This window comes from Buteo buteo, chromosome 8 (assembly GCF_964188355.1).
Source record: "Buteo buteo chromosome 8, bButBut1.hap1.1, whole genome shotgun sequence".
Classification (NCBI taxonomy): domain Eukaryota; kingdom Metazoa; phylum Chordata; class Aves; order Accipitriformes; family Accipitridae; genus Buteo; species Buteo buteo.
In genome coordinates, this window is record NC_134178.1 from 36417502 (window position 1) to 36444271 (window position 26770).

Here is a 26770-nt window from a genome sequence, read left to right on the forward strand (position 1 = left end):
ATGCAGTACCACAGGGCAAAAAGAGAGGAAAATGGTCACAGGGATGTTAGGAAACGTGGTTAAAAGCACACAGCTCTTCTATTACAGCAGGGTTTGCTTTGTGTACCTGGCTCAGAAAGGAAAGTGGAACTGCCTAACCTTTCTCTCGGTAGGCATCAGAAGCATCAGAACTGCCTTGTGCTGCACAATCCTGCTTCCTGACACTGTTAGCAAGCCGAGGCATTGCAGACCTTTCTCGACGGCAGAAGGCAGGGCATTACAAGACGAAGTATTGCAGATGCACACCTAGGTGGATGGCACAGCTACCTCCAAAAAAATCAGGGAACCGGCATGCACAGAGCTATCTTCCGGGGATTTGTGAAAGCTGGTTCAGTAGTATAGGAGGCAGCACCTGACACGAAGCAACGCTCTCTCTCACGCAAGACTCCTGTCTGTGTGAAATTCCCCATGTGCGCTGTTTTGCTTTTAGGCTAGTGTGGGTGTGTTACGTGCTACCTTGGCAACAGTGACAAATGCCTGCTGCAGCTGTAGCCTTCTCCTCTTTGCAGCAGGAGAGCATCCCTAGTTTTCTGACAGACAACACGCTGTGCAGCTCCCCACAGAGCTGACCCTGTCCCCCAACGCCTGCCTGCGGCTCTCAATGCGCTGGCACTCAGTCTGAGCACAGATGCATGAGCTACAACTGAAGCAGACATGTCTTCCCTACTACTCTCCGCTCCAGCCCGTTTCTTCTGGCCTCCAGAGAACATCATCTGAGTCAGTCTGGCAGGAGCAGGATCAGCTGCTTCGTGCCAGCCCCATCCATCGTTTCTTCAGTCAGATGGCTCCCACTGCTCAAGGCTTTTTACTAAACTTGAATGCCGGAGGGTGTCTGAGTGCTTTAGAGTATCTGGAGAAAACAAACGCAGTAGTCAAGGCATTGGTATCCATTAATCACTTAAGGAGGGCTGGGGAAGAATTTAAGAGAATTGGAGTCTCATGGGGGGGAACCACCCAAGCCAGCATTAATGTGGCAGCAAAACCAAAATAAATGTAATAAAACCACATGAGACATTAAAAATACAGAAATTCAGTTTCTTGCATAATTTTGATTCTGCCTTGGCTTTTGTCCTCTGTTGAACTTTGGGACTTTTTTTTTTTTTTTTTGGAGGGGGAGCTTTTTAAAAACATTTATATGCATGTGCGCGCATTCTCCAAATATATTCAAGTCCTTTTTTTAATGCTTCACCAACACATACGCCTGAGAACAAAGTATGCATTTATTCTGCTAGTATTTATAGATCGAAAATTTTGAGACAATTCTACCATTAAATAAAGTCCTAAAGAGGGCTACTTCTAGAGAAAAAACCCATTTGTTGAAACATGGCTGAGATAGTCAAATGTGTATTACTGCAGAGGTAGGAAGGAGGTAGAGAGAGCATTTACCCTGGCTTTTAAGTGAAGGGCAACAACAGATCCCCGAAAAATTCTTCCGCGTTTTGCGCTATCTTGAAGACCGTCGCACGGGGAGCGTTATCGCTCTTGCAGTTTCGCGAACGGCCCGGCGCTGCGGGGCCGGGGAGGGCAGCGGGATGGCGCGGGGCTCAACTTCGGCCAGAAGCGAACGTGCCCCCGGCAGGGGCAGGTTTTCCAGAGGGGTTTTAAGGAGGAGGAAGGAGGAAGCCCTCCGTTCTCCTCCCCCGGATTACTTGCATTACTTAACTGCGGTGTCAGGCGACTAACGGGAAACGGGGACAGAAAGCGAAAGCGCCCGCCGCCTCATCCTGCCGCCTCTCCCCTTCCCGTCCCCCGTCCCCCCCCGTTCGGGCAGCCGCCACACAACGCGGAGCGAAGGGCGGGCTTCGGTTGCCGGCGGGAGGGGACAGTGTGTCGTTCCCCCCCCGCCGCGAAGCGGGTTTTGTCCGCGCTCGACATCACTGAGGCGATAGGGGAGCCGCCCGGTCAACGCTTCCCCTTTTATTGGACTCGGCACCTTCCTCCTGGCAGCCCCGGCCATGTTAGTCAGCCATTTTATTCAGCCGTGACTCAAAACCACGACCTTCGGCTCTGTGCGTGCGGAGGGACGCGGAACACCGCGACCCCAGCGGCCACGGAACGCGTGCCCTCAGAACCACTGAAAAACCCCAAACCCGAGCTCTGCGGAAGCCATTCCCGCCGGCCGCTCTGGTCTCCCCGGGAGGGGGGAAAGGAAAGCGGGGCCAGCTCCCCGCCCCTGGCGCCGAGCTCGTCCCCTGCGCCCCGGCCCGCGGCGACACCCCGCGCTGCCGGGAACGGCCGGGCGCGGGGGCAGGGAGCCAGGCGGTTAACGGCCGCCGGCAGGCGGGCCTCGCCGTCACGGCGCGGCGGGGGCGAGGAGCAGGGCCAGCAGCCAATCAGCGGCGGCGGGACGCCCCCTCCGCCCCCGGGCGCCCCGCCCTGCCCCGCCCCTCCCTCCCTCCGCCGAGCCGCCCGTTGCGGCGACCAGCTCTGGAGGCCGTCGGGCTGCCTTGGCCGCGCTCCCCGCCGCCGCTCCGCCATGTGGCCGCTGGCCGCTTGGGTGCTGCTCAGCGCCGTGGGCGCCGGTGAGTTCTCGCCGCCCCCTCTCTCTTTCTCTCTCCGTTCCCCGCGTCTGTCCGGCCCCTGCGGCTGGGCCCGCGGCAGCTGGGCCCGAGATACCATCCGCCCCCCCCCCCCCCGCCTCCCAAGGGGCTCCGGTGGAGGCGAGGCCCCGGGGGGCGAGGGGGCTGTGAGGGAAGGAGGCCGGAGCCGCCGCCTTTCCTGGCCCGCGCAGCCGTTGGGCGCGCGGGGAAGGGAGGGGCGGGTGTCGCCCTGGCGGCGGCGGCGGCGGGGGGGGGGGGGGACGCGGGGCGGGGCGGGCCGGGGCGCGAGGCGGCCGGTCCCGCGGAGCGGAGCGGCACCAGCCCGCCCTGCCGCCGCCGCGGTTGGGGGGTGGCAGCTCCCTCCGCTCGGTGTGGAGGCTCGCACCGCCCCTGCCCGGAGCTCCCGGCCGTGGCCGGTGACCGCCGAGCGGCCGCCGTGGCAGCAGGGGCGTGGGGGACTGCGGTCTGTTTAGCTGTAGCTCGCCACCCGCTGGGGCGGGCGTCTTCCAGCCCTCCGCCTTGCCGCTTTCCTCGTCCTCCCCGGGTTTGGGGGTGGGTTGCTTCTTGCAGAAGTTGCGGGGGAGAGGAGGGACGCCGTGAGCAGCGCAAAGCTCCTCGTCTTCTTGTGCCTCGTAGCGTTAGAGCAGCTTAGCTTAATGCTCTGCCTCGGAGAAACAGCGGTGGTCAAAATGATGGTTTGGTGTTCAGTTTCTAGGGTTGACGGCATTTCTTGATGTTAGAAAAAGTTTGGGTGTTGCTGATGTGTAAGTGACATCTCGCAATCTAACTTCTTGTTTTTCTGTGCCTCGAGAAGAAGCTTAGTGGGGGGAGGGAGCATTAAAAAAATTACAGCGCTTTCACTGAGGTGCAAATGATAGATTGTTCTGTCAGTAAGCAGCACATCTAAACCTGCGTATTCAAAGCTGGTACCTAACTTCATGTCTGACCTGAGTTAGCAGTAGACTGCCTTAAATGCTGAGTGCCCTAGCATGTTTTGTAGTCAGTGAGAAATGCAGGTGTCCATCAGGTGCAACTACCAAGTTTAGCCAATTTTACCATAATGTGCTCTATTCCCAAATTTGCACTGCATATATCATTTGAAACAACCTTTCTGTGGCAGCTTCGCAACTGCATATCCTTTAGAAGGAGGCCCCCCAAAATGCTTAGTATAAGGCTCTAAAATTGTCACCTTAATGTGACACCTCTGAGCTGATAATGCATGAAAAAGTTGGAGGCTAGGAGCCCACCTAGTAGTCTGCTGCCTGCAGAAGCTGGGAACTATTGCCAAAGGGTTCTTATGACTTCCTCATGCCACAAGAAGAATGTCGGAAGTTGATAGTGGAAATACCTGTAGTAAGCAGTCAGGTTCCCTTTAGCGAGATAGCAGCTATGCTGCCTCTTCTACTAAAGCAATCAGATTTGCAGAGGACAAAACCCAAGTATTTCTCTGTGTGCTTCTGCTGGTGCCTGTCTGCAGCCTGCTTGTTATTTCCCCAGCACTCTGCTGGTGGAGCAGTTCACATGAGTACTTCGTAATTGGCTTCAGGCAAAATATGCCAGCTCTCATAGACTACACAACAGCAAACCGCTGGAATCAGTAATTTACAGCTCCCTACCAGTCTATGCTAATACTAGGGAGAAAATTGTGATCAATTTATTTTAATTCCTTCAAGACGGTGGTTTTATTTGCTTTGGTAAATATTTGGAAGTATAGTTGCTTCCTTTAGTTGAAGATTACCTTTCTCAGTGAAATGGAGACAGTGGTGAATAATTCTTCCTACGAAATGTAAATGTGCTAGCTCTAAAGGAGGAAAAAACCCAAACCCCAACAACCACACACTCAGAAACCTTTTATTGTGAGGTAGGGTTAAAATAAAACATGTGAAATTTATTTCATGAAGAACTACTGAAGCATTACAGCTTTTAATTGTGTGCATTTATTTTTTATTAGGGCATAGTTTCAGGTTTGGGTACAGTTTCCTTTTGTTCTGCTTTTGTTACTTTTATTTTTTGAGGTACAGTTTAAAAATGCAACACAATGAGTAAACCAGAGTATAATTCTTTCTTCATTGTAAAGTGCTGTCATGCATAATACATATAGAGTCAGCTTATTATAAGCTTTTGATATTCAGTAGTAATCCAGTGACTTGTGTGAGAATATTAAAGCAATGTTTCAAAGATCAGTGCTTTTTAAATTTGATCTGAGACTCTTGCTTTGAAAAAAATGGGCTACTGCAAAAAGTGACACAACTTTTATTGATTTCCCCCCCCCCCTCCATTTCCCCTAACTGAATTTAGTAATCAAATACATATCACAATTCCAAACTGGTTTATACATGTGAATACCAGTGGTTCCTCTGAAGTCACTGGAGCTACTCCAGTTTGTAAGTCTGTGTGCTTACAGTTATGGGTTGTGGTCTTGTTTTACAGTACATATCTTTTCCCATATTTGGTTTCCTCAGGTGATATAGTCAAGCATTTTGAATGAGTAATTCCACTGGGACTTGGAAGAGCAATGACTATTATGACAGCTATTAAACTAAGTTACAATTTCACACAACAAGGAAAGATAAAGAAAATAAAAGATTCAAAGCCTTCGTATTTTGCAGTCAAGCTAGTTTAATTAACCTCTTCTGGTTCCTGGTGTAATTTAAATACTGATATTATAATTTTCGTTGTTCTCAGGAACTGATGAATACATCTTCATTTCCAGTAAAATCTCAGTGTAGGATTTAGGTCTTTCTTGAAACAGTGGTCAGTCGGTACTACTGTCTGTTTTAAAACTGTGGTGCAATGTGGGAGGGAAATGGTAAAAACCAGCAGTGATAAGATAGTCCTGCTTTATGGTCATTTTTTCATTACCTGCATTGAATGATAATTGTTATTAGCATTAATCACAATGATTTACAACACAGGTTGTTTATTGTTACAAATTATCCATTTTCAATTCTCTTGTGTATACACTCAAATACAAAGTAAGTAATAGTCTTATTTAATATATAGTATTGTGTGTGCACCTCCTTCATTGGAAAGGAAAAGAGAATTTGCAAGAAACTATCGAAACCTATGGGCATTTGGCTCCACCTTCAGAGATAAGAAGGAACACATAACAAACCTTTGACTAAGCTGCCCTGCCTGCCTTCTCTGAAAAGTATAAAAGTAGAATTTTTTCCCTGTGTCCTTAACAAACTGTAAAGGATACTTGTGTGGAGCTGATGCCTGGACCTCTGTTTTAAGATACCTGTGTGATCAGCAGCAAAAATATGAACATCAGTGGGACAGCCTGTGATTAATGTTAGTGTATGCTTTCCAGAAACCAAGCCTTAATGCAGTATTTCCGCATATGGCATTTTAGGGGAAGTATCGCAAGGAAGTGGCAGCCCAAAGTTGTATTACTTTTAATTTATGACAGGTTATGGTATCCGTACATTAAATGGATGTGAGAATGGCTAAGTCTGTGTAGAGGGGCTGTGATAGAATAATAATAATGCCTTTTTTCCTTCGTTACTCCCTTAAAGCATGGTTCTGTTTTGCGTTTTCGTGGGAGAGTTTGCTTTGTTTTCCCAAGTCATATGTTGTAATTCTTTTTTCTTTCTTCTCTCATGTATTAAGAAATAATTCTGAATGTGTTAATTTTCATTTTTTTTATAGGTTCTGCCCAGTTGATATTTAGTGTGACAGATGTTGTTGAAAAAACTGACTGTAATAAAACTGTCGTGTTACCTTGCTATGTGACTAATCTAAAGGAGAACAATGCAAATGTCATGTTTGTTACATGGAAAAAACAAGGAAAAGTAATTTTTTCTTTTGATGGAGCAAGACAGGAGTTTTTCAGAGATCCAGCGGTTCCATCAGCTAACTTGTTATCTCGGGCGGATTTACCCAAAGGTATTGCCTCTCTAACGCTTAACAGCGCAGAAGCAGATGTTGGAAATTACAGTTGTGAAGTAACAGAATCAAACAGAGAAGGAGAAACAAGATTTGAGCTTAGAAAGCACTCAGGTGAGTTGTCTGCCATTGTTTTAGAACCTGTTGGGAGAGAAAACAAGCAAAATCTTATGGGAAAGAAAAATCATGAGTATGACAATGTATTACTTTAAATTGAAAATACAAAAAATATAGCACCCATGCCTTCTGACTTGAATGCTAATATGAGTTATTTTGGATTAAGTTATAGGGGAGTGCTTCTGTGGGAAAGATCTGAACACATTTTTTCATTCTGTAATAATGTCTGAAGATCACTTGTCTAATATATTAAAATCTGTGCTTTCCCACATCTTTTAGATTATATAGTTGGTGATATTTTCAGCATCCTCATGTTTTTGCATTACACACTGAAACATATTCCTAATATCTTTGTAATACTGAGATGTATACATCCATCACAGTGACTGCAGAGATCTTTTCTGTGAAGAATTGCATCTTGCAGTCTTTAGCTATGCTGGAAAAATTACAGATAGAACTAATGGAAGTTATGTATAAGAGCTCTAAAACTTGATCTGAAGGCATGCAGTTTTCCAGTGAGGTTGAAAATGCTACTACTAGACGGTAACTAGCATTAAATGTTGTCCTCAGAAGACAGTGTTTAAAATAATGGTGACTAAGTGATGAATTTCTCATTTAGTGAGCCATTTTACCTTATCTTGTCAGACGCAGCCCATGTGCTCTAGCGCCTCAGCTATTGAATAATGGGATCTGCTGTACATGTGTAGTCTGTCTAGTATTCTGCAGAAGGGACAGTTTCACTGAACGTATGTGTGTATTGTTTATCTGTTCTGCACAGGAGGCTTGCTTCTTGCTTCTGGAAAGCTTCTCAGAAGCACTGAATATGTTACATGTGCGTAGCACATGGAGTCTTACCTGTGCACTGTAGAATTGTCCTAGAATGTTTTTCTTATTAGTTTTTGAATTTGTCATTAACATTATGAAGCTCAAACAGATGTTACTTGTGTCCTGCTGCAAACATCTGTGTAATTCACAGTTACGTCTAATTATTAGGTTAACTATATACACTGCAAAACAGTGTGATCTTGAAATGGATTCAGAGGGGCGCAGCCACTGAAAGAGTGAGGGTGTTGCAAAATCATTCGGTTCTTAGAACACTGCAAAAACAGGGGAAGAGGTATAGGCAGTTTTCTTCCTTCTCTTATAGCTTCTTCCTTACTCAACATTTTTGGACTGTGTTTGCCATTCAGTGTTAAGCTCTAGAAGAGGAGGATGTAATAGAATCAAGTACCATTTGCAAGTTTTACTGTTTTATTTTTACTTTCTATGTGTTTAGAATTTTGAAAGTGGTATAAAGACTACAAAGCAGGAAACTGATGTAATTTTTCTAATTTCATTTTCTAGTTGTCAGTTGCGGCGAGGAAAATACCCCAACACCAAAGGAAAAATGTGGTTGGTGAAGAACTTATAGTTGAGAGGTCACATTAGGTTTGAGGGTATATGCTAGAAAATGTAAAACTTAGTCATAATGTTTGAGGGTTTAGCTGAAGGTAAAACAGTCACTTGTTCTCTCTTTAAATTTTTGTGCATATTTTTTTGTTGTTTGTTCCTCAGTGTTCTAAAGAGACTCTTGAGATAATAAGCTAATAGAAGAAAGTGTGGCAAGTTGGTTTTGAAAAGGGTTGGTGAATAATGGAAATCCTGTACCAGTCTTCACTCTGTCGTTTCTGAGCAATGAATTCATGCTGTCACTTCCAATATGTTCCAGTTGATGCTTTTGCAAAGATAGTCTTACAAGAGCCAACTATTCTCCATCTCACTTTACAGAATTCCTGGATTCACCTAGGAAGTGGGTAGCAGAGTGAGCAAAATTTCTGTGCCAGTGCCCTCATCTTGGGGCACACTCTTTCCTGATCAGTTATCTTCACAGGAGAGTGATTGTAAAGTTTCCCCTTTTTCTTTTCTTTTCCTCTTTTTTCCCTCTCCCTCCCCTCTTTCCTCTTTTTTCCCTCTCCCTCCCCTCTTTCCTCTTTTTTCCCTCTCCCTCCCCTCTTTCCTCTTTTTTCCCTCTCCCTTGTCTGGAAGTCTCTCCTGTTAGTTTGGAACTGACTTCCTTATATTGGCTCTCAAAATAGTACTTTTCACCAGTAGTTTACTTTATTGCTATAAAGCACCAGAGTAAGGGAAATGTGTTACCAGGAAAATGTGTTCAGCTGTTTCCCTTATTTGCGCGTTCCATGTACCAGCAGCATTGCAAGCATTTCCATACAGGAAGTGTTTTCAGACTCTTGAGACTGGACCGTATGTGGTTCCATGTTGCATGCTGAAGTCCTAGCAGATACCAGGCTTTATGGCTGCTTTTTTTCTATTTGTAATGCCTGGTAGTGTCATCTGGAAATGCTACAGAGGAAGTGAAGCTGCTTTAGAGTCTCTGCTTGCAGATACTTTCAGTTCATTAATAATTCTCAGTGACATTGGAGAGCATTGCTGTGATTTGCCTGTAGGATTTGGCTTATCTGGAGAATGGCAACTGTGCATTGAAGTTACTGTTCAATATGAGTTGCTTTTTTGAAAATGCAAATGAAGCAAAAAGCCTTCCTTTAAACAATTAATTAATTTAGGCTCATTTTGGCGATAAGGAAGCTGGCAGATACTCCTCCATTTCTCTGCCTTTAGTATTGTCATTGTTTAACCCCAGCTAGCAACTAAGCACCACGCAACTGCTCACTCACTCCTCCCCCTTCCTAGTGGGATGGGGAGGAGAATCAGAGAAAGAAAAAAAAAAAAGTAAAACTTGTGGGTTGAGATAATAACAATTTAATAACTACAGTAAAATAAAATATAACACCACCACCAATAATAATAATTTAAAAAGGAATATTCAAACAACAAAAAAAAACAAACCCCAAAAAAGACAAGTGATCCACAATGCAGTCGCTCGCCATCTGCCCCTCCCAGCCAACTCCACCCAGTTATAAACTGAGCATGACATTCTATGGTATGGAATATACCTTTGGCTAGTTTGGGTCAGCTGTCCTGGCCATGCTCCCTCCCAGCTTCCTGTGTACCTGCTTGCTGGCAGAGCGTGGGAAACTGAAAAATCCTCACCTTAGGATAAGCACTACTTAGCAACAGCTAAAACATCAGTGTGTTACCAACATTATTCTCACACTAAATCCAAAACACACTGTACCAGCTACTAAGAAGAAAATTATTATTCTTAGTAATTTAGTCTTAGAGAAAGTCTTTAGTCTTAGCGAAAAAGAACTCTATCCTAGCCAAAACCAGGACAAGTGTATGTTGTGATTTCCTTTGTATTTATGTTATAACCACAGTAGCTTCTTCTGTCACCCCTTGCCCAGGGAGGAGAGAGGGAAGAGGGGAATTTGTGAATTTAAAATTGTCCTCAAGGTATTTACTTGACTTTGAAAGTTGTGAGGTATTGCTACTTAATGCCATGCTTCTGGAGCTGCAGATGCAGCTTTTAAATATGGAGAGTAAGTGCAAGGAGTATGCATCTAAATGAAGATTAGAAATTTCTTCGGAAGCAAGCGTGCAAGCAGAGGGATGGTGGCAAGTATAATGTAAGAAATGGAGGCTTTGGATTCCACTGAGCGAGTCTAAATGAAGTTACAAGCAGAGATGCAAGAATCAACTGCATTTTCTAGTTCAGTGGAGATATTGTCAGAATTTTATGTTGGAAGGTGGCTTACATGGTCTTACAGCACGAGTGACTGAACAGCCTAAGGCATCCAAGATGCAGGCAGGGAAAAAAGACTAAATGGATGATGGTGGGAAGACCTGAAGGAAAATGTGTGATTTCTGAAATTAACAAAGTACTGTTTCCTTCTCATTTAAGTTAGTTCCTGTATTCCTTATCACACATCTGGATTTCTTCAGGGATCACAGCAGTTGGAGGTAGAATAGGATAGCTGGGGAGGCACTAAATGGAACTTTTCCTATCTTTCCTGCTTAGCCTAAATACACTGTTTTTCTGATCTACTGTGCTGTTTGTAGTTCCACAAGCTAACTAGCTTGTACTATCAGACAATACCGTAAACATATCCTCTGCTCCAGTGGAGGTTAAGACCTCCAGTTTGGAAAATGTCAGGGTAACTAGAAATACTGAAAAAAGATTGTCACATTTAAGATCAGAGTGAAAAATACATAGGTATAAATCATAGCTTTCTTAACCTATTATACTCTTAATGTTAACTATTACGTACAGTATTGAGTAATCTAGAGCATAGCCTAAAAGGAGCAATAAATGTAAAGCTAATAACCTCAGTTTTTGTTTTCTTTCTGCCATTTTTCTTTGTTTATTCTCTAGGATCATGGTTTCTTCTAGTGGAAAGGGCTATCATCATAGCGTTGCTGTTCTTAGTTATTATTTTGTGTTCGGCTCAGTTAAGTGTTATTGGTAAGTATTGACTCTTTAAGTCTTTTTAATGATTGATTTGTTCTAAAAATCACTTGTGTGTGCAAAGGCATCTGTGTAAGATGAAAGATGGTCCTTATATCTAAAAGATGTGTGGTAGAATTGATCCAGATAATAATACACAGAGAGGTGGTACATCTGCTTTGTCAAATAACTTGGTGTTTGGTTTGCTCTGGAATCCTCTCCTGATCATCCACACTGTTACATACTTTCATTTCTGGGCTTGCTTTTGGCATGAAACAGTTACCACCATGAGAGAGTTAACTCCTATATAGTTCTCAAGATAGTTCCTAATAAGCACTGTTATTTACAGGCTTGGTCAATAAGAGCACAACACGCTACGCTCTTCTGTGCTGCATCGTCTTCCATTTCCTTTTCAGTGAGCCCTGCACTCTTTCAGGACATACACATTTTTGGCATCCAGCTACAAAAACACTAGTCTGCCATAGCATTTGCAGAGTTTGGGACCTTTGAACTGAAAACATGACCTCATCAAAAAGATGTGTGTTTTGGGGCTTCAGTGTGCCATATAATGCTACAGTCATGCAGTGTAAATGCAGGCACGCTGTCATAGGGGGTTTAGCCCTAAGCAGTAGGATCTGGGCCAGTCTGCTCTATTTGCTTGGAGGCCAGGGGTTGCTTTCTGGGGTTAAGATTTTTAGCAGCTGTATTTCTTCATAGACAAAGGTATGATGTGCAGCCTAAAGGGTCTGTGTTAACAGCTAGTCTACCATGTGGTGATGTTTCTGGTGCCAGTACTGTTGCAAATGATGAGCTTTTTTGCATGTGTGTAATTTTTGTGGGGTATAATTGATAATGCCTGCTGTCATTGGTTAGAACAAGGAAGCTTTTCTTCACTGTTGGTTCGCCATGACATTATTGAATCATTAGAAAGAGAAAGATGTTTCATTTTATGGTCACAAAATCAATATTAGAGAAGGATGGTGCTCTCTTAGTGTAAAATTCTTCATTGGTCTTTTAGCACTGGCTGAGTTAGAATTTAACACTGACGTCAATTATTCTGTTAAATGTTTTTAGAGGCAATACATTTACCAGTGTCAGACACCCTTAGATGTTCTTTATACGCTGGTGTCTAACATCTATGCTATGTAGAGTGTGTTTTATGTCCTAGTCTTTCAGAAGGTTCCCTGTGGTGGAATTTGTTACATCAGTCTTTGAGTTTTTTTCAGCCTTTTTCAATTTGTAGACTTCTAAAAAATAAAAATAAAAAAAAATTCTGCTTAAGAGTCGAGTCTGTAAGAAATGGAAGGAAATCGCACTCAGAGTGATTTATAATAGTCACATACATATTCAACCATCTCTATATGTTTTTCTTATTACTTTTTCATGAACCTCGGAAAATGGTACGTGACTCTTCAAAGGTCCAGCTGAGGTCAGAGGTTGAAAACGAATACATATTTTTTTAATTATTTTATTTCCATACTGTTAGATTCCTGATTTTCATTATTGTTTATAATGGTTTAGGAGTCTGATGTGTCCAGGAATTGTCATTGCCTTGCATTTGTAGCAGAACTTTTAACATTTTTAGCATTTTGATAGGAAAGTAATAATTGTCCTGAAATATGCATGGATACATCCATGGAGAAGCACTGTCATTTTACAGGAGTAAGTCGAGCCTGCTTGGATTTTTTTGCATCTCCGCACTTTATTGTGAGGACTGTGACCTCTGTGGGGAAAAGTAATTGTGCTACCTCTAACTTAATAAATGTGGGTGTACTTACTGGTTTTGTTGGTTTTTTTTTTTCCTTTAATTTGCACTGGTTTAGTTAACCTGTGAATCCCACAATGCTACAGTATACCTTCAAATAGTTTGTTAAACTGTGCTTGATTTTTCTGTGTAACACTTGGCACTATATGTTTTCTTGGTTTTGTGTTTTATGGGAGGGTGGTGGGTTTGGTTTTTTTTGCGGGGGAGGGTTGTTTGTGTATTTTTTTGTTGGCTTTTTTTTTCTTGGTTTGGGGTAGGGTGTTTTTTTCTTACAGGATTGGCTTTTAGGATTTAAGTATAGCGTATCAGTTGCTTATTTTTGCGTTTGTGTCTTGCTTTCCTTATTTAGCATACTTACAATGTGAAAAATATGTGAATTTCCAGTACAGATATGCAGGAAGTTTTTACTATTACTACTATTCCAAATAAGTTTTTGGTTTAAATGACAGTAGTACTTGAGAGTATGACTGAGGTCCTGTTGTGTTAGGCAATGTGAATATAATGAAAGAGTTTTAATTATGAGAGAGAGTATTCTGTAACCCTTCCATAGATAAGGTACTATTAAAGATTTTGTCATACGTACCTTGTAGAATATTTACTGTATTCTCATGATTTTTTTTGGTGTGCTAATGCAGTGCATGTAAGTGGAATGTTAATTCTGTACGTGCTCCTTGTTCTTCTTTTTGAAGTTACTTACAGTATTTGTTTGTTCTCTGTTTGTGATTACCAATTTCAACATATACCAAGGTTGTTGGGATATGAATTTTCAAGCTTGGAGCAAGAGCTGCCTTTTTTTGTGTCTTAGTTTTAGCAGTGCATAAGGCAGTAACAAACACAGCTTATTATGATGTTGTATTTGTATTGTTCCTTCTTTTCCAAAGACTACTAAAGTGCTGTTGCTTTGAAACCCTCCACTGGAATCAACCGTTTCGGAGATGGCAACTATTTAGCAGTGCAGTTTTACTGAAAATTAGTCTTGTCTGTGGCATCTGAACATGCAGGTCATCCCTTATCTACTCATCCTCAAAGCATTCTGGTGAGATGGGAACATCACCCTGTTCCCTTGGGGACCGAGGTGATACATCTGAGCTCACACAGTGTCACGGAGAAGAGAATTAAACTTGGGATTTCTAAATCCCTGTCTGACACTTCACCTGGGTAACAAATTCACTGTAATGTTATTTAAATGTCAGTAGTGCATCCACTTGAATTAACGTGTACTGTGTCCCAAAGTAATTTTGATAACATATCACCTGAAATGTGTAGAAGGTGGAATTAAGAATTTTGACTAGAACACCATGCCAGGTTTCATTTTTTTGAGTAAGCTATATTAACCATGTCAAACAATGAAAACAACTGAAATCTTGGTAGTATACCTAGTTCTAATTTTTAAGTAGTTTGTTCCTTCATTTAGGACAACAGTCCTAATCATAAAATCTGTGTATTTTAGTGAAAGAATCTGTATGTCTGATTGTTTTCCTCTTTGTCTCTCTTTGTTTTTGTATTTAAGCATTAAAATATGAAATTGTACCTCAGAAGAAAACGGGCATTCTTGTAGCAAGTTTCATCTTCACAGTTGCTGCTGTTGTAGGCACTGTTCTTTTTGTCCAAGGTAAGTGTATTAAAATTGCCTTCCTAGTTTAAGGGAATAAGAGCACAAATGAATCTCTTCCATGCAGTAGTATCGAAGTTAGTACCACCTATTAATTGCCATCTGCTAATTTTAAAATGGAAAAAAGAAATTACAGAATACAACAGAAACAGCATTGTGGTTGTCAGGCCTACAGGTGATCATAGGGAGATACAGACTCCAAATTTATTTCTATTTTCTGTCCTGCTACCTTGGATGAATATTAGGGGCTAGGGAGAGACTTCTGGTGCTTCAGTGGGATTTTTTTCTGGACCCTAAAAGCTTGGTGATAACTAATAATTTACTTCTGTTGCTTTGTTCCAATCAAGGATTTCTGTTTTACTGATTTCCATACAAATGTTTGCAGGTGGCTATACTGCACAGAATCAAGCTGGTCTTGGCCTAATCGTAGTCCCTGCTGTGATTTTGGTACCACTTCAATACTTAATGTTTGGAGTTGGTGAGTATTTATTTCTTCGCTAGCTTGAGAACACACTGATAGAAAAACTGAGCTCCACCCCCCCATAATCTATATACTGTTTTCATTTTTATAAATAGGTGCTATGATAGGGCCCTGGCTTCCTGACCTTCTTAGTATCTCAAAACAAAATGTTTAACCTGTGTGTGTTTGGCTGAGTTGCTTCAGAGAAGAAGTATAATTTACCTGGTTGAAAAACAAGATATAGGGTAGGATGTCCGAGTGATTCCTGCTCTTTCTTCTTGGGTCTTGGAACTGGGATGAATAAGTAACTCTCAGAATGTGTGTGTTTCATTTTTTTCTACTCATGGTTTATTTATAATTTTATTTATGTACGTAAATTTTTTGTGTGTGTGTATGTACAAGAGCCCTGAATGACTTGCAGTCACTTTTGAGTTTTGATATCACACTGGCTGGCTGAGCTTGGAATTCAGGAGAATCTGATTTCTAGCTTTATGTGAATGATCTAGCTTTTGTGTCTCTGTAGTTAAACTTTAAAAACTACAATTTTGTTTCTCTTTCTGTCTTTCCCAGTTTTCGAGAGTCTACAGCAAGCAACGTTTGCTCTGATAGGTTTGCAAATTCTTGGTTATGTAATTGCTGTGGTTGGTTTTGCACTGTGTGTCTCAGGTAAGCAATTTATCTTCTGTAAAAGTGTCTTTACTTTTGTCAGTACCTGATGTTTGTTTGTTTGTAACACTAAAATGCTGTGAAAGTGGCTTCACTACATTGAGTGTTAGGAAATAACTTCTGTAAATGTACTTTAGGACTACTGTGTTAATGCTCTTTTATCTGGTGAAAGAAGAATAGCCCAAAGGCAGTATTACATATCATTTTCATTAGTATGACTATATCCAGCATGTGTTCTATGAACAGTTACTTAAAAAAAAAAATTGTTTTAATTTTGCAACAGTTAGTGCTCTAAAGAGTCACCTAAAACCAACACTGACCTTTATTACTGTTGTTCTTACTGAGGCCTAGGGTATTTAGAAACTAAGAGTCATAATAATTTTTTCAAGTTCAATGAATAAATCAGAAATTCCTTGTTAATCTCCACTTGGATGCAACTGATAACCAAGTTGCTGAGAAACGAATACCATTGAAACAGCCTAAGAAGGCAAACATGGAGACAGTAAACTTGACATGTTCTTGGACTGTTTTAAGTCTGGTTGTGGCTGGCATTCTGTTTCAGCATTGAGAAACAGTCAGTGTTGTCAGGGAACACCAACTAAACACTACATGCAGTGATACCCCGTATCCCTGCCTCTAACCCTCCCTTTGTCCTCTGCTTCCCTTCTCCTCCACCCGCTAGAAAACCCCACAGCAGAGAGAAGGGTGAATTTAGGACTAGGCATCCTTGGCAGTATATTTAGTAGTAGAATACGTACTCGTGTTCATTAGAAGCACTTTATACCCCTGATTTATTGTTTCATAGAGACAGTCTTAATTTTAATCGTTTATTTGGTTGGGGATTTAAGAAAAACTGTTTCTCCTTGAAGTGGTTTCTAAAGGTTTGTCTAATCTGAGTGAAATGACAGACCTTCAGTGATTTGAGTTTTGTGCTTATTGTTTAGTATTTACAGAAGTATTTCTAAGGGGCACGTAAGTGTTGTCAAATGTAATAGTAAAATAAACTGGTGGGAGACTTCTGGTAAAGCATTAATCCTCTAGAGTAATGCAAAATGGAGCATGTTTTTATAATGTTCTCAAATGAAAGGCTCCCTAGTTTTTCAGGGTGACCTTTGCACAGGTCACATAAGGTAGATGTTGTCTGTATCTCTGGAAGTTTAGCTCAATGACCCTTAAGTGTCAGTAGAAATAGCTCATCCTAGGTTGAGCTCACAGACAGTTGCAATGACTTCAAATCCGTGGAAACAAGAATCGGACAACAAGGAGTTTCTGTAGTGAACTGTGGTTAGGTTGTAATAGCCTGTTCCCACTCTGTGATATCCCTGTAAACATGGAACATTCCTGTTATCTCTGGCGGATTTGCCTCAGAACTACCCTCATATTCTGCTCCCTTCTTCCCTTTTTTTACTCTGTTCTATCAGTAACAGTATTGTATTCTGTGGTCTAATGCAATTATAGTTCAAAACAATTGGGACTGAAGATACAAGTTTAAATTTAAAATACAATTAATGAAAGAATGTTGTCAGTTGCGGTGAATGCCAGTAGAATAGCTAAACTGTAGTAGAATAGTACACTTAAGCAGGATAAAATCAGTAAATGCCTCTGTATCATTAAAGAATCTATACAGAAAAAGATGCAGAAGTAGTTCTGGGATAGCTTTGAAAGATTAATCATGTGTGTTTTTATCAGGCTTATTTATTTTAGTATTCAGTTACATCCAAAAATAAAAGTTTGTGCTTTTACTTGTGTTGGGTGATGCAGTTTCTTTTATTGTGTCTTTAACAGCCTGTCCTCCGTTACATGGGTCTGTTGTGATTGCTGGCTTAGCTATTATGGCTATTGCACATTTGCTTAGTCTGGCTTACGTATTTGTTATGGGTAAGTAGCACCTAATATTCTGCTTTTTTTTTTTAGCACTTAAATATTCAGAAGAGCAATTTTCTCTATTGTACTATTCAGAGGCAGACACAGCTTATTTGAACATAAGGTGTGATTTCACAATTACATAGTTTAAAAATCACTGAAAAGTTGTCTGTATATATTGGCTTTGTTTCGTAGAGCCTGTAGGGAATCTTGAGTAAAGAAATTTACGGTTTATCATAATAAACTGTCTTGAGATGGACACAACCAGGTTTCTTAAGTAAGAGTGTTTCAGCTGTAGGACAGATGTTGCTGTTTAGGCTCTGCATTTACACAGTTGACTAGCTGAAGCTTAGAACGAAGAGAGCAAAAGGATTTCAGAGATTCTATAGAGTGGGTTATGGGATGGTACAGACAAAATATGAATTTAAAAAAGCAAAATACGCCTAGTGATTTCCACTGGTTGGAGGTGCATTAAAATAGGAATGATTTGAATGCACACCTTTCGTTTTAGTGAATCCTGCTTGTGCTTTATTTTAAAAGCTAGGAGCAAAGAATAGCAATACTGTTTCAGAAACTGCTCTGTTCCCCAGATCTCAAAAAGATAGATTTAAAGGTGTAAAAGCCAGTCAGGCCTGCTAAATAAGCAAAAAACATAGCAATGCTGTGTGATTGGAATGGTGGCACACCACAGCATAACATCATGTGGACTTTACAGCTTGGGTCTGAGAGCAGAGTGACTTTATTTATTTAAAACTGTGCATCAAGGCTCTTCAAACAGCTTGTTAGTTTGGACGCAGAACCATGCAATTGAGGATATATTGCTTCCAGACTCAAGCTTATGTGTACAGTTAGCGCAGTCCTTGGTCTGCACTGAACTGTGCAGTCTTCCAGGTTTAGTATATGCACACTGAGTGTGAGTGTGATCAGAAATAATAGACCCTGAAACAGGGAGGATTTCTATTAAAGAAGAAATTAAGGCAGAATGCCTAATATTTGATACCTGAGATAGGTGAAGATGAGTCAAAAATGTGAGGTGAAGCAAGCCTTTCAACAACAACAAAAGTAATTTTTATTGACTTTCAATGCTGTGTGCTAATGGTCTGCATAAATATTGCGTTTGTAGTTTGATTTTGCTGGCTGAAGAAGTCAAATGTGACTGTTGGGGTAGAATCCAGCACACCAAAATAAGCACAAAGAATAGTGTGTAGTGTAATTCATTTTTAGAACTGAATGTGTGAGACAATTCACACACTGTACATGATAAGATTATTCAATTCCTAAACAGAAGAGTGCTTTGAGGCTTTAAGAATTTGCAGATCATCATATTAAGTAGTTTTGGTTAGGGGAAGCTTCAATTTTGTGTGTTGATACTCTGTTCCAAGTTTTATCAATAGGTATTTTTATTCAGTTGATGATGACATTTATTCATCTGCCTGGTCACTTCTTTGTAATTATTTTAGGTTCCAGAATGAAAGATCATCCTCGTCCAGGGGTAAGCTTAAAATTAATAAATTTGGGGTGACTAGATGGCTCAGGGGATTGTAGTGAGATACTGAACCTTTCTTCACTAGTTCGAATTCAGACCAGGTTGGTAGCAAGCAAAAGTTCTGGCTGTGTAACAGATGTCTAATGTTGAGTGAGTTGGTGGTCTTCATTGTCCCTATTGAGTGTGTCTACAGTACTGTAAGTGGCAGCCTTACCTAGCGGCTGCTCTGACTGTTGTGCCCAAATGGGAATTTCAAGGGCTGTCACAAAAAGGTGGTGGATGTGAAGGGAACTTTGGTGTTCTTTTACAGTGCACTCTTTCACAGGAATTTATAAAGACCTTTTGCTCACCTTAATAAAAATACTTTTTCATTAAGGTCAGTGCAAAATACGGTTGAATTTTTTCATCTAGGTGGCTTATAACAAAGGCTTCATTTTTTCTTTTCCTATGATCTTTTACACCAAACCCCTTTAATAGTCTTTTGAATTCCCAGCTATATGGATGCTATAGCCTTGGATCTTTTTTTTTCTTTTCTTACTTTCCTGTAATGTCCCTTAATTTCATGAGACCATCTGAAAGCAGAGTGTCTGTCTTTAGGTAACACAGAACAAATGGAAAAGCACTTTGTTGTTTTAAGGAAGGTTTTTCAGTCAGTTTTTTTGAATTCAAGAGTAGTCATTCCTAAAACAGTAATTTTCATAGATTTATGCAGTGCTTTCTGGTGATCCGTGACTACAGACTGCCTGATTTCTGGAGTTCTGCAGAAACAAGTAAAGAGGCACAACTGTATAATACCAGTAAAATTTCCTTGTAACAGGGGAGCATGGCAAATACTCTCCTTTTCAGTCTACAGCCTGAGACCCAGCTGTTGAAGAAAGATGGTTTCTAACAGTGGGGTGTGAGAGCTGACTGAATATAGGACAACAGAGATTTTTTTTTTTTCTTTGCTTTTTCTTATCTGTTTTTCATTTTTAGGAATAGTATTTCAGAGGATTGGTGTTGCTTAGGGAAGGAATATAAGTGCATGGAGTTTTTTAAAAAAGAAAAAGTATTACAGATACGCTTCTTTCAAAAAGCAATCTTGCCTTTATCTGATATGCTTATGTTTACTTGTAGAACGGAAGCAAACAGGGCAAGAGGAGATATATTTTTTTAAAACTTAGTTTTTGGTTGTAAATAAGCTTTGAAATAGAAAGCCATGTGCTAAATAACATCCTTTGTGGAACTCCATTCTCCTTATGAGCTGTTCTCTTCACAAGGTGGTTTTACACTGCAGCAAGGATTTGACAAATTAAGAAATAGCCAGAGTTATGTAGTAGTGAACACCATGTTACTCTCTGAATTGGAGACAGGAATGAAATCTAAAGAAATTTTTAAAACTTAGCGGTCATTGGAAATCTTGGCCACTACAAATAACGGTTTTTGTGGCTGCAGTTAGTGGAGGGTTAGATACAGAGGAATTCAGGTGACAATAATTTGTGCTCATGAACTTACGGAAGTTACCTAGTGAAAAACTAAGTGTGTTTATAGTATGTTGCTTGTTTCCATCAAGGAAAGCATATGTTGCTGTACTTTGAGGCAATATATAGGTGTGAAGTGATTTTGAAAATACACTTTGATTCTGTGTAATCTAAAGACTATGGAAAACTCAGTATCAGTCAAGTGCTTCATTTTGACACTGGGGCACGCTTACAAAATGATACTTAATATTTTCGAGCGTGAGAGGGAAAAGGTGCATATCTTGAATTCTGCCATCTTAACCAATTACTGGGTTTTTTTAACATTTCTGTAGATTGCGTGTGTTGTTTCTGCTGATTGTCTACCAGACTAAACGCACAATTGTGGTGTATTTCCTTTTGAGGAGATTACACTTGATTGCTTGGCTACTTGGCTACTATTTTTTTTTTTTAGTCATGCTGTTTTATTACTAACCATTGATCAAATCACATAAATAACCAGTTAGGTTTTAGAACTTAAAAGTAGTATCTGCATGCCTTTTGCTGCCACCTAGAGGTATTTCATCTGAGGAAAAAATTACAGTGGGGAAAACATAATCTGGAGAATGCAGTTATTGATTATTTAATTTTTTTCAGAACTCTAGTCATTAATTTTATTAACATTCAGCTTTCTTCATTTTTGTAGAATCACTACTTACTGTATATGTCAATTAGAGTAATTTAACTGTGGCGAGCCAAAAGTAAACATGAAGGCTTTTTATACATATATATATTTTTAAATGTTTTGCAGAAAGCTGTAGAAGAACCACTAAATGGTAGGTGATATTCAAGGCTTATCTTCTAATTAAGGGATTAATTATGGAAAAAGGTCAAAAAATAATTCTAGTTCTCAATACAACAGCACTGAGATGGCAGATCGGTATGTCAACTTACGTGGCTCTGTGAGTCAGTAAGAGTTTGATCTCTTGATGAAATTATGCCTGCAGCTCCAGATTCCCTGTTCTACGCTACTGTGCTTGCTAGCCAGTGGCATCGTTTGACTGTTTTTAGGACAAATCTAGTATCTCAGGATATTATATCCACCCTCTTTGCTTTGCAAAACGTCCAACTTTTAAGAGGAAAAGAGGGACAGGTCTTGTTGTTAATTCTTCTTCATAAGCATTTATCTTGATGGAATACTTAGGATTATAGCAAAATCAATCCTTGGCACTCTATTCTCTTGATATTTCTTTGGGTTGGGGAAACTCTTCCATGGTGTTGGGAAATTCTGGTAGCGCTTAAGATGGGGGAAATCTATGGTAAGAAAGGGATGACTCTGATTTTTTTTTTTTTTTTTTTTTTTTTTTTTGCTATTCTGTTCACTAATTGGCATGCTGGCTAGTAGCAAGTTCTAACTGGAATTTTAGAATTAATCTGAATATTATTTCTGAAGCATTTCTTGCTGCTTTGCTCATTACTAATCTATTTGTTTGGCTTTTAAAGATGCAAAAGGAGTGATGTTAGAATGATGGTAAGTCCAAATGTATGTCCAGTTATTTATTTTAATTAACATGTGGCTGGGGATTTGATGTTTAGAGTTACCTAGTGCTAATATGATGAAACTTGGAGGACAGGTTTCAGTGCAGATGCTGTTCTTATTCAAATTATATTTCACTGAAAAGAAAGAATACATAATTTCTGTATCATACATAGGGGAAGAATGTGTATTTCTAAACAGTGAAGAGGATGAGTCAGTGACAGGGAACTATTAAATAGTATGTTTCTGATCAAATGTGGAAAGTCAAATAGTTTGTATGCTTGCTTTATGTTTATATAGTATTTAAGATGCATGGACTGTTTCCTTGGTGGTGGGTTGTTGTATTTGTTTGGGGGGGAGGGGAGGTTGTTGTTAATATAACAGCCTTCTCTACATATTTAATTGGTGATCTCCCATGGAAGTTCACAGGAAAGTGGTTTAAAAGTAGACTTTCTCTCCCCCTCTTCCCCTTTAGATGTTATTTAAATTCTCTGGGTTTTGTTAGATTGTTTGTATTCCAATCAGATTTCATCCATTTATTATTTTTCAGGGCCAGATAGTGTTTAAAAATGAACAGAACTGAAACATATCTTAATAAATTTAAGAACTGCTTAAATAACTTCAACATATTTTTGACAAACCTGAATTTTGAACTTTTAAGATCTAATGTGCACTGTGGCTTCTTCTGCCCATTGGTTATGCTTGATGTTTAAAGATCTACCAAATACTGTAAACAAAGATTTATGTTGCGGTGTCCTGGCCTAACTTAAGATCTCTTCTGATTTGAAATGTCCTCAATGCTGGGATTAGTCATTTTTGATTTTATAATGGCCTGTAAGACTGCAACACCTACTACATGTAAATAGACTCCTCCTGATTTATAATAAGCCATGAAATGAGAAAGACTGTATTAACTTGGCCCAAAATTCCCAAACTGGTACCTAAAGCAGGTAGCTAAGTTTGTGAAGATTCTTGGTTCCTGCAGCTCATATCTGTCAGAAGAGTAACAGAGTTTGCCTGGCCAGATTGCTCTCAGTGAAGAGCTTGTATTTTAGATTAGATGCTCAGGTTTGAAAATGAAAAAAGTCTTTTATTGCTTTTTTCTGTTCAGAAGCTGTACTTCCTTTTCATGGGAGTAGGATAAAAGAGCAGTTGTTGATGCTATTGGTACTTAGTTTCTTCCTGGAAGCTGAGCAAGCTTGTCATGAGGTGTCACTAGACGCTTAGCCCAGTACTCCTGCATCAAATGACAACATTTTGCTAGTCAGGATAAAGAGTAAGGTCTCTCTAAATCTGTTAATTTACTTGAAATATCTTTATATCATGCCACTTCTAGAAGGCATGAATTGACAATGTGACAATAAATGAGGTACTAGTTAGCCCTGATTGGAAGAAGGTGTATCAGCTGATTTTAAAAACAGGCTTCCTTACAAACACCATGTACTGCTAGGTTTATGTTACTTAAGACTACTGCATGATTCATCCAAATATGCCAAAGGATTGTTTTCTAAACCAATAGGAACACAAGCACTTTGGCAGTACAAAGGACAACTGCATTGGTGTCTCCTAAACGCATTGATAAAATGTACACCAGTTAGTATAATCTGAAGTAGGAGGAGTGGAAGGTAGGTCCTGCTTCAGAAGTGGCTGTTGCTTGTTCTTCAAAGGCAGTGGTTTGAGATCAGGAAACAAACAGATATTTGCCAGTCTGTTGCATTCAGAACCGACCAGAAGGGAGATAAGGATGGGATCAATACAGTTACCACATACTGCTGAAGAACCAGCAAGAGTTTTGCTTCGAGATCCAATTTTAAATAAGTTGACTGTTTCCTTGGGTCTCATTTAGGCTTACAAAAACCTACCTCTTCTAATGCTGAGGTCGAGCTTCCAAAAGCACAGAAACTGCTAATTACCCATTTCATTTTGACTTTTAGGGTAGGGTTAGAAGTCTGTCTGCTTTTTCTGTCCTGAAAGATGGCTCCTAAAAATAACAGAAGGTTTTACAGATCGAAAGCAAGGGCTCCGACTTGCAAGCTGGAGGCAGGAACCATTTGAGCTCTACCTGCTTTCTACCTTATCTTAAATATGTCATCGCAGAGGCACAACCACCATCGCTGATAGGGGTTGGCCTTGGCTAGAGGCAGGTCCAAATTGGAGCTGGGGAAGCTTCTAGCAGCTTCTCACAGAAGCCACCCCTGCAGCCCATCCCCTGCTACCAAAACCCTGCCACACAAACCCAAAGCACCTTGAAAGTTCACACACACACACTGAAGGGGGGATGAGTCAGGCTGAAGCACACCAGCTTACAACGTAGCATGTGAAAGTAAACCAGCATTAGAACTAAAGGCAGGATGGGTCAGACAGCTAAGTCTGGGAGCTGCTACAGCTTATTCCAATTCATGAGCTGGAGCTCCAAGACACAACTTTTCTGTTGCGGAGAGGCTGAAACATCGCTTGCTGCTAGTACTGCTCTTTTCAGTTAGTTCAGCACTAAGCATGCTTTCAAAGTTTGAAATAAAAAAAAAAAAGTCATTTTTTTAAGCTGTAACTTAGGTAGGCTGCTCTTCCCAAACAATCTTTTCTTCTTTTTCTTTTTTTTTTTTTTTTTTAATTCCCAGACCTGCAGAGCTATGTGATGTGTGAAAAGTACACCGTTGTTGATACACCGTGGCCTTGAAGATGCACTACTCAACGAGAAGAAATTCAGGAAACTAGTTGTTTTGCATGTGTGGCAAAAGTGCTTTTGATATAAATGATGTAATTTTATAGTCACAGCAGCTGTAGCGAGGAACATGTGTGTTTGCCCACATATGATCTTTATTTTCTTCTGTTATGGTATATATGGGATGGTTGAGGGTGAGAATATAAAAAGCACTGTTTGCCCACTACAGGGTCTCCCTGCAGTAATCCTTAGTGGTATTATTTTCAAAAACTATCATTAGTCACTGCTTCGATAATGGGCCTGCTCAGCCCAAAGATTGCAATACCATTCAGAGTTGTTTTCGTTATTTGTGTGCATGGGCAAGGTATGGTCATATGTCTATGATACAAGCAGGAAGTAGAGATTGTACAAATACATCTTTTCTGACATTCAGCAAAACTTTTATAAAAAAAAAATGCTTATACACGAAGTTGCATAAGTACAAAGTTTACTCCCAGCTCTCCTTGAGTTATTAATCGAGTTCTCCTAATTCCATGAAACAGTACTATTCCTCTCCATGGGCAGGAGCCATGTATGCTCTGGTGGCTGATATTTTAGTCCAGTGAGCAAGCTCTCCATGCCTCTTCCATATTCTTTAATGAGAAACTGCTTAGCTGTTGGAGCCTAATTCAGCACTGGAATTCTGGAGCACAGCAGCTAGTAATTTTCATGCTGAATGTGGTTCTTTTGTATGTTCATGTTGTACAGTGTGTGGTACTGGAAGCAATTTCAGGTTTTCTTAACTCAGTGAATTTGTAAAACTCATGGATGCTTCATAAAAATAGGAGCTGTCCTATTTAGTGTATTTTTGACAGAGTTTTAAAATCTGTTTTCTTGAATGGAAGAAGGAGCTATTTAATTTCTGACCCGAGTTTGTGATGCTGCCATTACATCACAAATACATAAAATAGAAAGTAAGTAGGAGGAGCTGATGAGAAGCGAGGAGGCTCTGTTTCTGTGTATATATATAAGTGGTACAGTTAAAAATCAATTTTCTAGGACTTGCACATTCCATGAGATTTTACCACGTTTTACAACTGTTTTGAGAGTTGGTCCAATATAGTTGGCTTCTCTTGGACTTTTATGTATACTTTGTAGAAATCTTGACACTGTCTCCTATTCATACTAAGGTAATGTATTTCAAAGGCACACATGGTTTTCTCCTTGTAACAATTTAAAACTTTGTTTGGAAAGCTGTTGCCAAACAGTAATGTAATAAAATCCATGTTTTTAAAGATTCCGAGTCATTTGGCAAGTCTCAGAGTTGGATGTTGTAAACTAGAGTTCATATCCGTGTTGTGGGTGCATGTTGCAGAGATTCAGGTCTCTGCATGTTGAGCTCCAAGCCTTGATGCAGACACCTTGCATCAAGAATTCAACAAAATATAATTGAGGTATCCGATTTTACAATATTTACTCTCATAAACAGTCCTCTTGCTAGGGCTGCAGGATTGAACCACTTAAAGCAACCCATGGTCCAGCCCTCACTAAAATCAGTGGAACTGGCCACAATGAAGAGGGTTATTCATGTGATAAAGCATTTAAGAAGCATGTATGGTTTACATTTACTTTCATACCTTAAAGTTTGTCAGTGGCAGTATTCATATAATATTTGATATGAATCTTTTGATACAGGTTTTTCTGTAATCACAGCAATCTCTACCTAAAGATAGGAGATTACTCTCCATTAACAATTCAGTGTAAGAATTTACCTGATTTAAGTACCATGCAGAACTCACTATTTATAACTAGTGATTCCCTCTGGCAAGTTGAAAGTTGAGCACTTGAGGAATAAAAAACAAACCAATGGGAATTCTCTTGAGGTATTCTGCCTTATAAAAACCATTATGTATGATAGCTTTATGTTAACTTCTGTAAAGCAAACTGCAGTAGAACCCGTTTGTGTCACTGTGGGATGAGGCTGAGCTGTTACTAGGCATTGCTGAAACCTGAGGAGCTCGGTGGCCCTGTACAGGCTTCAGAAGCAATTTCCCAGAAATGGGAGAAACCCACCCTCCTGTTGTTGTGTTACGGGCTCTGCTCTGGATTTCTTGTGGGTACAAATTTAAAAGCAAGACTTTAAAAAGTCATTGATACACGCAGCCCTTTCCCACCAGTAATTTAAAACCAAAGTTGTTCATAACTGTATGCTTCCATTTGTGTGTTTACGTGTGTGTGTGTATATAAATATATAGACATTTTAAATATCTATAGATCTATAGTCTTTACCCAAGAAAATGTTTTTATTTATGAAACATGAAACAATTTTGTAAATATTGTGCTAATATACTTAAAAAATAAAGTCATTTTAAGTTGTT

General features: G+C 40.2%; 1 protein-coding gene across 7 annotated transcripts; it reads left to right on the forward strand.

Annotated features, from left to right (window-relative positions):
- Positions 1-2428: 2428 nt before the first annotated feature.
- CD47 (CD47 molecule) lies at positions 2429-26770 on the forward strand. 7 transcript variants are annotated; one of them, XM_075034123.1, is made up of 12 exons: positions 2429-2561; positions 6231-6581; positions 7929-7976; positions 10855-10944; positions 14202-14303; positions 14689-14781; positions 15334-15429; positions 17215-17307; positions 18753-18784; positions 21026-21050; positions 21718-21745; positions 24370-26770. In XM_075034123.1, exons 1-11 carry the CDS (start codon positions 2516-2518, stop codon positions 21741-21743), a joined length of 1002 nt encoding a protein of 333 aa, XP_074890224.1. In that variant the 5' UTR covers positions 2429-2515; the 3' UTR covers positions 21744-21745; positions 24370-26770. The 7 variants fall into 7 exon arrangements, with proteins under 7 accessions (XP_074890224.1, XP_074890223.1, XP_074890228.1 ...); XM_075034122.1 differs by lacking the exon at positions 21718-21745; XM_075034127.1 differs by lacking the exon at positions 21026-21050.

What these genes read in the sequence shown, in the direction of transcription:
- CD47 (XM_075034122.1), top strand. Translation starts at nt 2,516, where the DNA reads ATGTGGCCGCTGGCCGCTTGGGTGCTGCTCAGCGCCGTGGGCGCCG. An exon ending in GCTCAGCGCCGTGGGCGCCG is followed by an intron (nt 2,562 to 6,230) that starts GTGAGTTCTCGC and finishes TTTTTTTTATAG; the next exon opens with GTTCTGCCCAGTTGATATTT. An exon ending in CACTGTTCTTTTTGTCCAAG is followed by an intron (nt 14,304 to 14,688) that starts GTAAGTGTATTA and finishes AAATGTTTGCAG; the next exon opens with GTGGCTATACTGCACAGAAT.